The 18,725-nt window shown below is 40.8% G+C and overlaps 1 protein-coding gene across 4 annotated transcripts in view; it reads left to right on the top strand.

The window, feature by feature from the left end:
* Positions 1-18,725, top strand: part of OXR1 (oxidation resistance 1) — a 232,331-nt gene that overhangs the window by 37,320 nt on the left and 176,286 nt on the right. For all 4 annotated transcript variants that reach the window (XM_077351668.1, XM_077351666.1, XM_077351667.1 and 1 more), the window contains exon 3: positions 8,549-8,587. In XM_077351668.1, the coding sequence (XP_077207783.1) occupies positions 8,549-8,587 (39 nt within the window). The remainder of the gene's footprint in view (positions 1-8,548; positions 8,588-18,725) is intronic.

Below are 18,725 nucleotides of genomic sequence, written 5' to 3'. Positions count from 1 at the left end.
CAGGAAACCCATTCCAATGCAACTCCTACACATTTTGGTTTCTTTCAGCTTGGTGCTGAAATCAGATCTGATAACAGCTGTTTTGCGTGTGGAACGTTCCAGGTTAAAGCCACAGCATTTCTAGTTAAAAGGTCCAGACAACAGGTGATGCAAAAAATCTCTACCTTAGACCCTGGAGAGATTCTGCCAGTGAAGCTGGTGCTTTGCAACTTCTGAGTCTGGTTGCATGCTTCAAAAAGTGCAACATTGCAGCTTTGGATTTCAGACAGACAGAATACCTTTATTGGCATAGTTCTATGGATTTCTTAGCAGCCTTTTACCCTTTAAAGATCTATGTTCAATTATGTTCTAGATAATAGAATAGCAGCCTACAGAAATAACAGTATCAATGGGATTACGGTTTATTCATCTTCCAACTAATTTGTTAAACTGTTTGAGTTATGTATGAGGCCTGTTATTTACAGCCATATTATTGAATTCAGTTGTCTAATATGCTTAAAACAGCATCTGCTGGTGATTTACTTTATCATAAAGTTTGTGAAAATAACTGGAAAGTAACCTCTTAATAATTCTGCAATTCAAAATAGGGATGGAGCAAGTTCTAATATCTGGCATTGTACAAAACAAATAGATTGCCATATTATGGCATTCATAGAAGTATAATATTTATGTATTTGGTTATAAATCTCACAATATGCTTATATTTTAATGAAACTGCCTGCAATTGTAGTTCAGTGTAGAGATGGCCCTACTATTTTTGGGAGTGGAAGAAACTTAAATACAATTTGGTATGCACTGTGCGTCTAGCTCTAATGGCATTTCCCATTAAAACTTTTAATTAAGCACATGTCTTTGCATGCAGAGAGGCAATCAAAGGCTCCCAGGGAAGAAAACTTAGCTCTTTTCCATAAGTACAGAAGGATGATTTCTGGATAGTGCCCTGATGAATTTTGGATTTAAAAAATTCTTTATAAAATATCTCTATAGCATTGAAAAAACAGTGACTTCATAAATAACCTTCTTTGTCGAAATTAATCTGTGAGCTTTTTGCCTTCACTTATTCGTATTATATATCCTAGGATAGGCTTGGGTGGGGGGGATGTAGGAAAGAAGGAACATTGTCATGTATCCCCTGCTGTCTACCCCCTGTAAAGAAATGGATTAACTTGTTCCAAACCAGCTGCAGCCATCAAAGACTCTTCAAAGGCAGCATCGCTTTCTTTCTTGGTCTGTTTCTATCCCATGGCTGTCCTGAGAGTAGATATGGTGTACTGACTAGAACATAAAATGGGGATCTGTGAGACCCTGGTTCAAATTCCCATTCTGCCATGAAAGCTTGCTGTGTGACCTTGGGCCAATCATACCTTCTCAGCCTAACATAAGTCACAGAGGATAAAATTCAGTAGAGGAGAATGGTGTAAGCCCCTAAGAGTCATTTATGAAGCAGGAATGTGGGTATAGAGGTAAAGGTAAAGGTATCCCCTGTGCAAGCACCAGGTCATGTCTGACCCTTGGGGTGACGCCCTCTAGCATTTTCATGGCAGACTCAATACGGGGTGGTTTGCCAGTGCCTTCCCCAGTCATTACCGTTTACCCCCCATCAAGCTACGGGTACTCATTTTACCAACCTCGGAAGGATGGAAGGCTGAGTCAACCTTGGGCTGGCTGCTGGGATCCCAGCCTCATGGGCAGAGCTTTCAGACTGTATCCCTGCTGCCCACTCTGTGCCACAAGAGGCTTAGGTGTAAATTAAGTAAATAAATAAATAGGTAAAGAAAATCTTTTATGTTATACATGAAGAGAACTGTGCAACCCAGGTCTGATCAAAAGATTCACAGCATTATTTTTATATAAGCAGATGGATGTTATTGGTCACCGTATTAGGAAGAGGACATAGCAGGGAGAGGATGTAGCAGGAAAGTCATGTATATTGTCGTAAGCATCTTTGTTATACTGAAAGTTGTATGACTTGGCAAGATCTTCCAGGGATATTGAATAGACCAGTGGTCCGCAACCTTCTTGAGGCTGCGGACTGGTGGTGGCGGGGAGGGCGATCATCCGGCCACGCATGCCGTGCATGCATGGTCTTGCATGCGCCTTTACACCATGAGTGGCCACAAACGCGCATGCACGGCACTCCAGCACATGCATGGGAGTGCCACGCATGCGTGATTGCGGCCGTGCATGGCACAAACACACTTACACGGCCCTGCTTACCTCTCCCCCCCTCCCACAAAAAGAAGCTTGCCAGGCCACAAGTTAATTCGCCGCTTTTGCGGCCGATTTGCTTGTGGCCTGGGAAGTTTCTTACTAGGGGAGGGCCGGGAGATGGAGCCGCGGCCCGGTGCCAGGGCCTTCGTGGCCCGGCATCGGTCTGCGGCCCGGTGGTTGGGGACCACCAGTATAGACAATCCAGTAGTAGAAAAGAACTGAATCATGAAGGAACCGAGTTGGTAAGGAGAAGGGCTAGGAGGATATTCCATGAATGGAAGCACTGATGGACAGTAACAGAAGACCATTGCCTCTGGCTACTTGCTGGTCTTCTGGGATCATCTACTTGGCTACTGTGTGAAACAGTTTTTGGATTAGGTTGGTTCGATGTGATATATGTTCTCACATTCTTACGTTCAGTAACAAAACTAGTGATAACAAAAAACCTGTAAGTTTGGAATGAGGCAAGCTCCTTCAGTAAGCTTCTGAAATAATCCTGCTTCCTATTTCAGCAGAAAAAAGAGCAAGAGTCCAATAGGACCTTAAAGACTAACAAAATTTGTGACTATCCATCTTCATCTATCGCCTCAGGCAGATTTAGGCCTTTTAGAACTGTCCATGGTACTGAAACTAGAGTATGTTTTGGAATTTGTACAGTCTCATACTAAGCTGTGGAGAACTGAATTCATGTTCACATTCTGCAATGAAGTTAACTGGACCAGTTACTCTGTCAGCATACCCTACATCCTAAGGTTGTTATGATGATAACAGTTGGATAGCATATGCTGTTATAAGCTCCCTTGCATGAAGGGCAAGAAGGACTGCCTCTTTCCATATGTCCCTTTGTGCCAACTACTGTAATCAGGCAACAGTTTGTGGCTACTTAGGGTAGCCCATCTGGCACTGATCCTGGGCTTTTCCCACCTGATTTCTACTCTATGAAATGGGTTCCCTGGAGACATATGAAAGGCCCCTCCTTGGAGATCCTTCGAAGGCCTGCTTGTCTGCCAGGGCTTTGAAGGAGGTCTGAATGGTAGGCATGTTTCAAAGGGGGGGACTTATAGCCAGTTTGGTGTAGTGGTTACGAGTGTGGACTCCTGGAATGCCAGGTTCGATTCTGCACTCCCCCACGTGCAGCCAGCTGGGTGACCTTGGGCTCGCCACAGCACTGATAAAACTGTTCTTAGCAAGCAGTGATATCAGGGCTCTCTCAGCCTCACCCACCCACAGGGTGTCTGTTGTGGGGAGAGGAAAGGGAAGGTGACTGTAAGGCACTTTGAGCCTCCTTTGGGTAGAGAAAAGCGGCATATAAGAACCAAGTCTTCTTCTTATTATTATTTTAGTTCGGTTTTAATTTAATTAAAAAAAACTTATTGTGAGGCACCTTAAACCTTGAGGAAAGATGAGATACAAACAATTTCAATAAACTAAAAATGTTGACTTGGTTATACAAATATAAGACAAGAATATATATTTTCTTATCTCTGACAGCCTTCTCATGTGATCAACAACTGGTGGGTTAAATAAATACATGCTACAAGATAAAGAGCTAGGAAATTAGGGTGGGGGAAAAGGCTTCTTCTGTGTTATGATGGCAAAAACCTTTGCAGAACTTCTCTTGTCAAATGGGGCTTTGCCTATTCTGGGAAGGCTAAGCCAGGAATGGAAAAAAGGATGGTACATTTAAGGTCAAGTTAAGCCTTTTCTGCATGATGCCAAGAAAGTCTGCCTCATCATCAAAGTTTCAGCACCCTCTTCACAGATGCTGCACATTGTTAAACCAATTTGACCTACCATGAAAAATTGCATTTCCTCCTCATTGTTTCTTTGTAGGCAGATGGTGGCTACTGTTCCTGCTAGAAATGTTGTTTAGCCAGAGAGCCCATTAATCCTCCCACATGTCTGCCAACGGCTAACAATTGAGGTTATTTAGAAAGTGATTCTCAACACCATTATTTCGCAAGTTGGGGAGCAAAAACAAACAAACAACCCCTTTAGAAACCTGAAACACAGATCTGGACTATTCATCATCAGGAAATTCTGAAAGCTATGCAAACTCTGTGAATTATAAAGCGGCAAAAGCTAATTGGAAGGGGGGTAATATTTTCACATTCCCCTCCCAACTCTGGCGACCAGAACTAAGGAAGAGTTTGGCATGTGTCTTTTAAGTTGTAGAACTTCAGGCTGACATATGCTAGCAGGAGCTCATGGTAATTATAGTCCATGAACTTCTGGAAAACCAGAGATCATGCCACACCTGACATACAGTTTGCCTTGAGGGGTCAGTTCAAGTTCCCTGAAGTTGTGCATTCTGTTGTCCGGCAAGATGATGCTAAGTCATCATAAGGCAGTGACAACTGCCCAGCTTTCATGGATAACAGCTCTTGATAGGTCAAACTTGGTGGCCATCATCACACCTTGTACTGAATTCTGTAAGTTAGTTATGGAGTGAAAGGATTAACATTCTCCATTCCAAACCTACCAAGCATTACCTCCATGGGTAACCCTATGTTCCAGCATGAGAAAAAGAGAAATGTTTCTTTCTCTTCTGCTTGCTTTACATGTCCATAATTTCATAAACTCTGTCATAAACTGGAGGGCCCAGGCTAGCCTGATCTTATCAGATCTTGAAGCCTAAGCAAGTTCAATCCTGATTAGTATTTGAAGACCACCAAGGATGTTCAGGGTCACTATGCAGAGGAAGGCAATGGCAATCTACCTCTGTTAGTCCCTTGCCTTGACAACTCTATGAGGTCACCAATACGTTGGCTGTGACTTATTGGCACTTGACATACACATTTAGAAAGATCTGCCTTGTTCTTGCTCATGGGGTATAACAATTACATTTAGCCAAGACAGCATGGATGTCCATCTATCTTTCCATCCTGATTAAGAGTCTGTTGTATGTTTATTCCACTCTTCTTCCAGGGTGCTCAGGCATACATAGTTACCCCTGTTCACTATTCCTCAGAACAACAATGTGAGGTAGGTTAGGCTAGGAGGGATGTCATTGCCTAAGGTCAAAGATGGGTCATCTCAGTTGTAATCCAACACTCCAATCACTATATCACACTGGCTTGGCAGTTTATGAACTGAAATCTTGCAATAATGACTAAGCAGTGCTGAGTTTCAAGCATTGTTATTGACTTTTAGGTTGCTGTACCTTGAAGCCTTTAAAAAACAGATATAAATAATTCCCTCATCCTTAACAGTTCTTATTATGAGAAAATTTACAAAGTCAAAATGATGTGAAAACATACATTCATATTATCAGTCCACAGATGTGGTAGGTTGGTTAAAATTTGGATTTCGTTGGGGATAAATTGCATTTGGGTTCCCATTCATCATGAAGTTTGTTGGGTAACTTTAGACCAGTCATAATTTCTTTACTTAACTCAGATCTAGGAAGTGAAGATAAAATTGGGTACCATTTAAGGTACACGTTGCCCGAGCTCCTTTGAATAAAAGTGGGATATGCAGTGTGGTTTAAAGCAATTCTCAGATAACCAAAGTAAAAAATATACTTTAATGTCAATGAACTGAGTACTCATGAGGTATCTACATTAGACAGTATCAATACCTGATTTTAGTTCTTGGGAAATGTGATCTCAGACTAGACCTGGGAGCTCTAGCTTCCTCTATCAGCTGACGAACTTTGTGAGTTCTTGTTTTATAAAATGGGTATATAATAGAACTTGCATCCAAAATGTTCTGCTAAAGTGATTAATTAATTCCCATGAACATGTTCAGTAAATGCTTCTGTGCATATTATTGCATTCTTGGTGATGTCAGAGATCTTGTGCTTACTGAAGATGAACATTTGGTTGGGTTGAGAAAACAAATGAAGGAGGATAATTTCCTCTATTGTAAAAATTCTTGTATATCATGCAAAAATCACCTTGGTACAGAACGAAAGTTATTCATGGACAACTCTGAGACACCTGAAAGAAGATGGCAGCAATTCGGCTGTGTGAGCTAGATAGGATTTCAGTGAAATGAATGACTAAGAATGTTGTTTTATGATGTATTACTTTTTTTTATATAAGGGCTTTATGAGTAAGAGTTTCTCACTTAAAGCAAACAGAGAGGTAATTTCAGGGATAGATATTGACAGAAGTGCAATCAGAAAGAAAAGATAGATTGCTCCCTTCAGGTGAAGGTAAGCTGGCTTCAGAACCCTGAAACACTCTCTTGGGGTATTCATCAGTTCTGTCTTGGGCAGTCCAATAAATTCTAAGCAAAGGAAAGTTTGTTTTGAATCCTTTAGGACTTAAAGGGATTTAGTATATGGTGTTCCAGATGGAAAGTTTGACTATGATATTAATCCAAATCTTTGTGAACTTTTCAGCTCTTCTCATAATCAGCAGACGGGTATATAATGGTCAGGGAGGTCACTAGTCTTATTCCTATTCTTATTGTATGCCGAGCTCAGACATACTTACTGCTTGGCATTCCCTCCATGGAGTGGAGGAACATATTGTGTATCATTGGCTATCCCACATGAAACATGTTTACTTGACATTACTGAGTCTCATGATCTTTCCCCTTTAACAAAAGAGGATGCAGTGCATATGGCACCCAAACTAGCAGGTGTTTTGTCCCAGTTTCTGCGGATGAGTACAGTATCTGAACACCTGGCAAGAAGAATTGCATCCCCACTGAAATGAGGGACAGTTGGGTGTTTTTTTTAAACAAAGAAACAGCCTGCTATAATAAGAATACATCATAATTCTTAATGTCTCAAATGAATCCAGAAATGCTTTGAAGCTTAGGCTGTTTGATGTTGATCTTTTGGCTTTGTCATAAGATTGCTGTTATGGATAATGTCTATTGACTATCAGAAGTGGCAGCTGAGAGGAGAATTTGAATGAGAAAATAAAGCAGCAGGACTAATGGAATGAAGCCTCTTGCGATTATAGCAGAATGAACGTAAGCTTACTTTGTTTGAAGAAAGTTCGTGAACAGAAGCTAGCTGGTGTGGAAGTATTTCAGGCAGACCCAGCAAAGGGGTATTTATGTTTGTATGAGTTAAGGATGCAGTTTGAATTATTCTTCCATTAAAAGACTGACAGAAAGATAATGTATGCATTCGCTATGCTCTATTCCAGGGGTAGTCAACCTGTGGTCCTCCAGATGTTCATGGACTACAATTCCCATGAGCCCCTGCCAGTGTTTGCTGGACTGAATAGATAAGACTGAAGGCTGGCTAGGAGCAAAAATAGGCCAGGCAGCATAGGCATGAATTTTAAGTCCTACATGCCAAGCTGACTTATCTCATGCAAAGACCTGACTGGAACTTTTAATTTCAAAATAAATTAATCAGTATTTAAACAGGGGAGCCATTGGTTGGGTTGGCCTGCCAGTGAGGCACTGTTTCAGCTGATATGGCTGAGACCCCCTGGACTCTTGTAATCAGCTTCGCCTTTACATTGAGCTTTGTCTGAATGTCTTCCCCTACAATTGTATGCATTTTTATAAATCTGTAGCCCCCATAGCACTTCTTATCCTGCAGAGCATGGGAAAACAAGAGATTCAATGGCCATCAGTGTTACTGCCTTTCAAGGGCAGGTTGTGAAAGAGATAAACATTTCTATTTAAAAATATGCTAACTAATATGACTTGGCACTTGACCTTTGTTGTGGTGTTGTTCTACCTAGATATAACCATTTTAAAAGGAATCATAAAATTAAAGCAATAAGCCTTTGCTTCCATTGAAATAATTCTATTATTCACATTCAGAATAAATCTGTAGGGATTTTTGCCTTTCTTGAGGGGGCTTGGCTTCCTCTGCAAGCTCTCAGCCAGAACTGCTGGGTAGCATTCAAGAATATGATGCAGCTTGTGACTTGAGGGGTATGCCTAGGAAAAACATGGAAAGTGGATTACAGCAGAATTAGGCTCTGGCTGTATTTCAAAGGCTAGTATTTGGCAGAAGCTGTACTCCTTTCTCTAGAGCTGCTCTTTCCACTGCTAAATGTGTTGGTTAAATTTATTTTTTAAAATGAAAACAAATATAAACACCTGAAGACCATGGAAGAGCTCTGACATTGGAAATTGGATTGTGGGAAATGGGACACTGAAATGGGACTGTAATTTCAGGAGAAGGGTTGTTGTTTTTTTTTAAGTATAAATGAGGAATTATTTTTGAAGCCTAATCTCATGGTAATGGATATTTGGGGTATGCTGTAGATGTGATATTGCTCAATGAAAATCAGAACATTGTTTTTATTTTATTTTTTTCTGTAATTCATAGCACCCATGTGCGTATTGCTTTTATTTCCTATTCCCATTTGTCCTTGCATTCCCACCAGGCAGAACATTATTTTTGCTTTTTCAGGTGGGAACTGTGGTTGAGTGACTCGCCCAAGGCCACCCAGTGAGTATTAGATTCTTGGCATGCATGCTGTGCATTGTGGGAAATGTTGTTCTGTGGCTGTGCAGGTTGGAGCTGTTGCTTTTGTTGACCGAAGATTTTTAACCAGTTGGTTAAAAACAACTTAGCAACAAAAGGCAAAGACTAACCTCACCTTAAACTGATTACTCCAGTGAAAACGGCATGTGTGCTACTTAGTAAAGATTTGTCTTTCTGTTCACCCCACCTAGCTTTTACTGTTACTGTGTTTCTTAAAGGTGGTCTTAAAGGTGCCAGTGGACTCCGATTTTGTTTTGTTGTGCTGCTTCAGACCAACACGGCGACCCATTTGAATCTGTGTTTCTGTGTGATTGCCTGTGTATATCAATGGGAAAAACACTTCCTACAAATATTTAATTTGAAAAATTAACTTCTCTGTGTTTCCAATACTGTCTTACTTCCACTTTGCAGCTATAGGATTGACACACAATCACAAGTCATTCAGTCTAGATATAGGCAAGTAGATTCAAATAATGCCTCACTGTACTGAACTGTCAGGAAGAAGAGCAGCTGAACTTTTGTGGAACAGTGATGAAAACTTAATAAATACCCATTCATTTTGCTTTGGACCAAGGGCTAATTCATAATGAAATCAAATAGCAATTATGTCTGGATTTGCTGTGATCAGAACATTAAACCAGAGCTGAGTAATTTCTGAGATTCTTTTCAGTTGTGATACCAAGGATATATTTTCAGGGACAGATTCCTGAAACCCATGACAGTGCATTTTCCTGATGTAGGAAGAACCAGCCTGCATAATACATTAATTGTCAAGATGGTGCAGTAACATTGGTATAAGGCAGCTATGTGCAAGGAGAAGACATTGCAGGGGTTGGAAGGGGCAGTGCAATTCTGTGCACGTGCCAGACCCACCTCATGCTCTTATTCAATACTGCAATCTCAGATTGTGACTATAGGACCACTTTTGAACTGCTGTAGTTTAAAGGGACCGAATGCAAACTAAGCTTGGACAGGATTTCATCTGTTCAGCTTTGCTACCTTTTAAAATGTATGTGCTGCAATTGGAACCTTTATCTCCTTGTAGTCATGATGCTGTGTTCACTGTAGTCAGGGAAAGATTTGGACTTTACCTTAGGATAGCACTGAAAGTTGAAGTTATTCAGTTCAGTACATACATTTGTCTGGTGATCCGATATATGATGAAAGGAGCAACTTTTCCTCTCAATAAATTCTCCTCTTGCTTGGAATATTAAGTGAGATTATGAAGATCCACGATCTGTGTTCAGCCAATCAGGTGCTGAAAGTTTACCTTCTTTGTAGGTTCATGCACAGAAGTTGTCTTATGTTTACTTGATTACTTGTGATGAAACTCATTACTTGCTTCAGACTACCCTTATTTTATATAACTGGCCCATCTTCTGTTTGGTGAATATTTTTGGGTTACCCAGTTCTTGTTGATTACTATGAATGATTTGACCAGATGAAAACATACTCCTAGCATTCAGGGCACACATTATATGAGATTTTTTTCCTGAAGCTAAATGTGAAAGCCAGTTTGGTGTAGTGGTTAGGAGTGTGGACTTCTAATCCAGCGAGCCAGGTTCGATTCTGCACTCCCCCACATGCAGCCAGCTGGGTGACCTTGGGCTCGCCATGGCACTGATAAAACTGTTCTGACCGAGCAGTGATATTAGGGCTCTCTCAGCCTCACCCACCCCACAGGGTGTCTGTTGTGGGGAGAGGAATGGGAAGGCGACTGTAAGCCGCTTTGAGACTCCTTTGGGTAGAGAAAAGCGGCATATAAGAACCAACTCTTCTTCTTCTTCAGTAATATCAGGGCTCTCTCAGCCTCCCCTCCCTCACAGGGTGTCTGTTGTGGGGAGAGGAAAGGGAAGGTGACTGTAAGCTGCTTTGAGCCTCCTTCGGGCAGAGAAAAGCAGCATATAAGAACCAACTCTTCTTCTTCTGAAAAATCATAAAAATAGTCAGGTGATTGTGAATCAAGTGGAAGTATTGTTGTTCTTTACTATCTCCTTCCTCCAGTTGATCTGCAGTTGTACTCATTGACTTTCACCATACAACTGGATGGCTGTCTTTGATTCTTTGGAGAAAAGTTAAGCAGTAAGCTTGAGAATTTCCCATGGTTGTCCGGGACTTTCTACTGGGGAGCATGGACTCTGCTGACAGATACTTTGGGATGGAGCACTTGATGCGCCATGCATCTCCCACTAACCCCATAACATACTTGACTTCTTGCTACACTCTCTTAGTCGTAACGTAATTAGCATGTGTATCTAATTCCAATTTACGTTTCATGATTTTAATGTATTGATTCTGAATGCTAAGCATGAAAAGCATAACTATATTAGGGCTCCAATAAGATTATATGCCTTTTGCATTACATCATCAACCATGCAATGCATAATTACTTTCTAAGTTAGACCAATATAAGATTCAATTATTATAGATTCCATTGTTCCCTTTTGGAATACCAGAACAGGAAAACAAAGCTATAAGTAATGAGAACTGCACAGATTTGTCATCATCTGGCATAATTTGTGTTCTAAAGATGCTCCCCAGTATAATTTGCTGTGCTCTGTTCTCCTACAGAAAACCATCACGGTAATTGATGTCTAGCACATGTATTACTGTACTTAGAAATCAGAATTAAGCATGATCATGGCTGAATTATATGCCATTAAAGTGACCCAATGACAGCCTTCTTTTTGTATGACGAATACCTTCTACATTCCTTTTTTCTGACAAAGTATGACATTTTGAAGTCACTTAGAGAATGTTTTACGCTGCCTTTGTACTTTGTGAAAAGATGATGGTAAAAGCATTTCAATAAATTAAATATAAACAAACAGTGGCTAATGGCAGCAAAGGAAGAAGGCATTCTCTCCGGAGATTGGGAGAAAGGGAACTGTGTGCACCCCCCCAGCTGAATCCAGATTCATGACCCAATATTGCATGATCTCAGTCAACTAAGTACCTTGCTAAAAGGATGCTTGTAGAAGGACCCAGGTTCAATCCCCGGCATCTCCAGTAAAATTATTCTACCACAAGGTTGGTAAGAAAGACCTTCCTCTGTCTGAGACTTTGGAGAACCACTGCCAATGAGAGAAAATAGGGTTGAGCTTAGATGGATTGATGATACGACCTAGTATAGAAGAGCTTATAATATCATATGCCAGTAATGCCATCAAGCATAGACAAACTTCAGAGCCAGATGAAACAAAAAAGTCTTCACCCATTGGTGAAAGAAGGCAACAGAAGGGGCCAGCTGAATGTCTCCTGGGGATGGAATTCCAAAGTTTTGGTGCCATGATCAAGAAGGTCCTTTCTCAAGTTGCCACCTGCCTAATCCTAGACTGCAGGGGCAATTGAAGCAGGACATTTGAAGATGACAGTAGCAGTCATGTAGCTTTGTTAAGGGAGTAGGCATCAGATGTGCTTGTCCCACAACAGCATCTTTAATTGTGCCCAGAAACAGATTGGGCACCAGTGCAGAAGGGCAAAACTGGAGTGATAACTCCCTATAACTCACTCCAGTCAACATTCTGGCTGCAGCAATCTGCAGTAATGTTTTGGTATGCATAGGAATTTGTACAGGATGATATGTATAATCTTTCCTGTATCACCTCTTAAATGGAAGAATGTTTGTTTTAATTATAAGCATTAGATGATTCCTGGTAATCCAGATGGTAAATTAATCTTGGCGCTTTCACCTAAATGAGTTAGTGTAGTTAGTGCGGTGACACGGCTTGAAAGCAAGCAGTGCTTTGCTGCATTTCCTGATGACAAAATTAACCAAGTCAGCTGATTCATACATCCACAATCATTATGCTAATAACAGCTGGTAATTTGAGAACAAATTGTGCTGGGGATATTTGAATTCTAACCATGGCTAGGGTGTTCAGTTGTGCAAATGGAATCCTATTAATCCTGTTCAGATAGTTTCAGTCCTCTGTAGTGACCTTTTGCGTTTATAGCATTTATATTAAATTGGGGGCAAAATGTTTCTACCTGCAGTTCTTTGAGCAAATTCTCTGTATCACAGTTCCTTATCGCTGTTCAGTATGTAGCGGAAGCCCTTTAAAAATAGTTTCTGGAGCAGCTTTAACCAAAACAGTCAGTATTTACAGCACCAACAGGTCACTAAAGTATACTATATTACATTCAAATGAAAATGTATTCTAGAACGTTCCTCCCGGGACAGCCTGATCAACAATGCAAAAAGGTAGTGCAGTGAAATGCTAAGGGTAGTATTTTGATAAATGGAGCGGTACTTGTGTACCAGGAACAGCAAATCAAAATATGCAGAAAGCTGCTATAAACACCTGTTCTGAATGAGAGTAACAGGAGATTGCTTCTCTGTAGTGGCATGTAGAATCTTGTTTCCTAATAGCGGACTCATCTAGGACTCTGGAGAAGTAGCATAGAAATATTCTAAATAAATATATATACTCACATATAAGTCGAGGCAACAAATTTTACCACAAAATCTGGGCAAACTTAACAACTCGCATGTAAGCTGAGGGTGGGAGTTGCTGCATCATCAGTAGGAGAGAAGAGATTCCTAACTGTTCTGTTATTCAGTTCTGCTTGTTGTGTCCAACTCTTGGCAATCCTGTGGGTCAACAGTTGCCAAGTTTTACAATTTTGCACTGCTTCTTATAGCTGTATAATGCCCTGGCCAGTGTCCATTCTGATCAAATTTAGCTACCATGTTCTTTGTTGGCCTGGTTTCCTTTTACCACTGACCATTCCTAGCATATTTGCACTCTCCATTAAGTTGGATTGTGGCCAGAGTAAGTGAGCTGGAGTTTTGTGATTTGGCCTTCCAGTGATATATCAGACTTTATGGACTCCAATATTTCCTTGTTTGTGACTTTTGCTATTCATGGAATCTACAGAAGCCTTCTCCAGCACCAGAATTCAAACAAATGGAATGAGTCTTAAGAAGCTGTCTATATCAAGTAAGCAGAATATATACAATAATAAATTGCTTGCTATATTTACCAGATTTAAGGCTGAGGTAGAAATAGCCAATCGTGTAGTGCTGTATCCAAGCACAAGTCATCATTATTCAAATCTGTTGATAGGAGAATAAATATAATTAGCATATGAATAAAAGAAAAGCCTCTTTCTATTCTTAAATATTCAGAAATATCAAATCATTTCTCTGTGCCATGTAAGAACAGTCATACAAGGGCAATGCTGTCTTGCCTTATGCATTTATGTGGATTGCTAGCTGTTCAAGCCAGGCATTAAATTTCATAGTATCAGGTGGATCCAGAGATTCTTTTTTATACCAATAAGGGTTAGCCACATATCCCAGAGGTTTCACAAACAGAGCATCCTTAATATCCAGCAGAAGGTTATCAAAAAGAGACCGCTTCTGGACATTCTTTCTTTCTTTATTATATTCTTAACCCTTGTGGCTAATCATAGACCTAGAATCTGTATAATCATTTTTATGCCATCAGTTCCAGTCGTGTCACAACAAACTACAGCATTTAATTTCATAAGTCATTTACATGTTGTGTCATTTGTTTGATCATCTGGAAATCATTCACTTTCATTGCATTATTTGTAATTCTAGGAACTTGAGAAGACGAAGGAGAATAGTTTCTCCCTGTTCACAGTATTTATTTATTTATTACATTTATAGACTGCCCCTATCGAACCTGTCATGTTTATGACAGAAACCATTAGCATGGCCCACCCTAGTTATCATCTCCTACGAAATCCCTGAATTTTTGACAAGTATTTAAACCTTTGATCATTATACTGGTCTCTGTGTTTAATTATTGAGAGGCACACTGAGTACCTACTGTGCAGACACCAAAAATTACTGTGTCATTTTGATATTTTTTTTGATCCTGCACCTGGGTACTAACACAATTTTTCTTTTCTTTTGCCCCCTTGGTTGTTATACACAACCCAACAGTTCTAGTGAGCTTTCTTTTATGGTCCTAAATCTCTTTCTTGCATCATTCCATCAACACACGAAGCAACATGATTTGCATTTTTATTGAACCTATAATAGATGTTGGCCAGTTTAACCATTGGGATTATGTTATATGAATGATTTGGTGTCCTTAGCAAACTTGACTGTTCATCTCTGGCTATAGTTTATTTCTGAATGCATTAAATTATTGTACAGATTCACAAAATGTCACACCGTTTATTTCTTTCTGTTATGAAAGTTATCCATTTATTCATTTTTGGTTCCTGTAGCTCAACATTATTGCCATGATTCTACAGTGATGGGATAATTTCTTGAAAAGATTGATCTATAAAATCTTCTATATATATATGCACTATATAAATTTATAACAGTTTCATAAAAGTTTATCATAGCTTTCTCAAAGAATCTTGGGAACTGTCATTGAGGAATGCTCAGTTAGACATCCGAAATCTCCATCGAAGAACTATAGTGACAAGAATAATTTGTGGAGACTACGTTAATGTCATAAAGAGTTTCACCTGTAGAGACAAATATGTTAATATCATATGTTTTTAATCTGTATAGACAAATGGGTAAGATCATTGACTACCTATTGACAGGCCTTCTCTTTGGTAGCACCCATTTGGAGAAACAACCTAACTCATGAAGTCAAGAAGGCTCTCACACAATATCATTTCACAAAATACAGAAATGGAACATATCAGAAGACTATGAAGGGAATTTTGTTGCAGTTAGCTAAAAATTTGTTAACCGTTTTTACTGTATTCATAGATGGATGCGTCTTGGGGATATGAACCTTGTGGGGGATGTACATGTACAGGCAACACACAGGAATTAATTCCAAGGGTATCAGACTACATGGAAGGTCCCAGCTATGGCAAGCAAGGAGATAAGAGCATCTGCAATGCATTGCTACTTCTGAAGCTACTTTAAAGCATTCGTAATATTTGTGCATTCGTTTTCAGAGCCACTACATTTCATGTGACAGGTGCTTGAATGTGTTGTGAACTCTGAGTCCTGACTTCAAAGGGAGTTGTACATTCAGGCAATTCCATAATATCCTATTAAAGCCAAGTTAAACTGATTACACATGACAGCAGTATTAATGAGGATCAGTAAATAGTACAGGCTATAACCTCAGGCCAGGCACTGAGCAGAAAATCACAAGCACAGAATCCTGCTACGGAACTAGAGAGAATCCACTGCTGTGGAAGAGGATGGCTCTCAGAGCAGCCTGAATTATCCCCACCATTGCAGGAAAGAAGCTCCAGTAAATACAAATGGATATCGAAGGTGACCGGTGACAAGAATGAGCATGGCTGACTTCCTCTGATGTGACAGTGCTTCGAGAGCATCTTCAGGCAGCCCCTGGCCTCACGGCAGCATAATGGTTGCTTCTCTAAAAGATTTGAATAAATGTAGGCATAGGATAGAGTGCCTGCATTCAAGTAGACAAGATGATTACATCTGCACCATTGCATTTTAGGAAGTCAAATTAGGTGGACCACTCCATGCAGCTCTTGGCAAAAAGAAAATGCACACACTGTAATCCTAAGCAGGTTTACTTGGAAGTAAATATAATTTCATTCAATGTGGCTCCTTTTCAGGAAAGTGTTCGTAGGCTTTCAGCCATAGCATCTGTTGGGAGCAGTTAGTGAGATGTGCCCACATTTCCCATTGAAATGGCTGTATTTCCTCATTTGTAAACTGGCTCAGAGTTTTCGTATTAAGTTAGTATTAAAGTCCACTGTTAGCCACTTTGCCCATAGATGGCATAGTTTTAAAAGCTTATTTTTTCATCTCCCCCAAATCTTTTTTCTAAGCTAAAATGCTAGCAACTTTTTACCTTTTCTTGTGGAAAGGCATTCTAAGTCCTTTGATAATTTTGGTTGCTCTTTTCTGCACCTTCTGAGAATACCCTGTTAGAGAAAAGCTGATATAGTACTCCAAATGTGGCCACATCTTACATCTATGTTCTAAGGACGTTATAATCCTGGTTGTTTTATCTTTAGGAGTTTTTTTCTTTGTAATAATCCCTAATTTCCAATATAGCTTTTTGACTTTTCCTGTAGAATTAACAAATCCATTGTGTTGTCCACCCCGACTCCAAGTTTCCTTTCCTTGCGAAAGACACTGACTTACACAAAACCACCCTCCAAAATGCATGATTAGGCAGGCATCTGAACTTGATTTTCTTCTCTGCATCTATTTTCTACCATGCTATCCGCTATATCCAGAGCCTCTTGTGGCACAGGGTGGTAAAGCAGCCAACATGCTGTCTGAAGCTCTGACCATGAAGCTGGGAGTTCGATCCCAGCAGCCGGCTCAAGGTTGACTCAGCCTTCCATCCTTCCGAGGTTGGTAAAATGAGTACCCAGCTTGTGTGCTGGGGGGTAAACGCTAATGACTGGGGAAGGCACTGGCAAACCACCCCGTATTGAGTCTGCCAAGAAAACGCTAGAGGGCGTCACCCCAAGGGTTAGATAGGACTCAGTGCTTGCACAGGGGATAACTTTACCTTTACCTGCTATATCACTCTAGCATTACGTTAGTGCTAGATGATGCAATCAAACAGAGATGCTTCTTTTTTCACATGACAGATTTGTTGAGTTAAAAGACTCGCCACAAACATTTTAGTGTGTTGATTTGGCAGCTTGCCACTTCAGGAATACACAGCAACAATTCTGCGATTACTTCAATCTGTGATATGCTAAGCATGTGCATTATATTTGCCAGGAAGGCAGTATCGACTCTTCATTGTAGAACCATGAATGTAAGCCCACTCCGCAATGCAAGCTTGGTGGGTAATCTTTTGCCAGTCACTCTCTGCCTACCCTTCCTCAGAGAGGGTATTGTCAAGGGATAAAAGAAAAGAGAGGAGAACTAAGTTATATACTGCTTTGAGTATATAAATTTCTGAATCGGTGAACGGTGCTAATTTTAAACCAAAGAATGAGGATAGTTTTGATGATGATGATGTCATCCGTTCAGTCGTGTCCAACCCTCGGCGTTTCTCTAGGAAAGTTTCCACCACATCTCTCTGTCAATGACCGCTTCTTTTAATTGGTTCATGGTCATCCCTGTGTTGGCTTTGATGGTGCCGAGCCAGCGGATCCTTCGGTGACCATGTTTCCTTTTGCCGCTGACCATGCCGAACATTAATGATTTTTCTAATGAATTTGATCGCATGATGTGTCCAAAGTAACTGAGCTTTAGCCTTAATATCTTGCCTTCTAATGACATGGTTGGTTTGCTCCGCTCTAAAACTGCCTTGTTGGTAACTTTGGCTGTACATGGTATTCTCAGCATTCGTCTCCAACATCATCATTCAAAAGCATCTGTTTTCGTCCTGACTTGGTCTATAGGAGCACAGTAAGATTTGAGTCCAGTAGCACCTTTCAGATTATAAACTTTTGAGAGTCTAAAGGCATTTTGACTCTTGAAAGCTTATACCCTGAATATCATGCTGCCCTCTAAGACAGTGGTCCCCAACCCCCGGTCCGGGGACCGGTACCGGTCCGTAGATCATTTGGAACTGGGCCACAGCTCCTCCTTGTCCTCCTCCCTGGCTGCTGCCTCAGGGACTGCCCTGCCACTCTACCACCAGATCACCTTTGGTGCTCTCCAGCGGCAGCCACAGCTGGGGCTCCCCCTTGGCATGGCACTGCGCAGCTACTGCTGGCAGCACTCCCCAGCGGGCAGTGGGAAGTCTGGGGTACCAGCGAGAAAGCACGTGGAGCACAGTCTCAGGCGGCAGCGACGTCCCTTGACAAAAGATTACAGCCCCCCCTGGGCCTCAGTAAAACTGTCAAGTGTTGACTGGTCCCTGGTGATAAAAAGGTTGGGGACCACTGCTCTAAGGTGTTACTGCTCTTGAATAAAAAATAATGGGGACTGACTATCCAGCCATATGTCCTATGGACTGACCGTGTAATTTGCTTTAGGAAGCTTGCAGAGTCTTCTGGGACAAGATACTTCTGGAGTTCTGGGGGAAAGGGTTTTTTTTAAAGAATTCTTTACACCATGCAATGCAAATTAAATGTTTCCAGTGACCAGCACTTGTGACAAGTGCTGTTACCAGGAGTTGAGTCACCAGCCAGGAATGTGTTAAGTATGCTAATTAGAGAAACCCTCAGCTGTTTTGAATCCAGGTCAAAATGCTTG

The sequence above is a fragment of the Paroedura picta genome, chromosome 9 (assembly GCF_049243985.1).
Source record: "Paroedura picta isolate Pp20150507F chromosome 9, Ppicta_v3.0, whole genome shotgun sequence".
NCBI classification, from domain to species: Eukaryota; Metazoa; Chordata; class Lepidosauria; order Squamata; family Gekkonidae; genus Paroedura; species Paroedura picta.
Note: the sequence above shows the minus strand (reverse complement) of the source record. Positions and strands in the feature narration are given on the sequence as shown.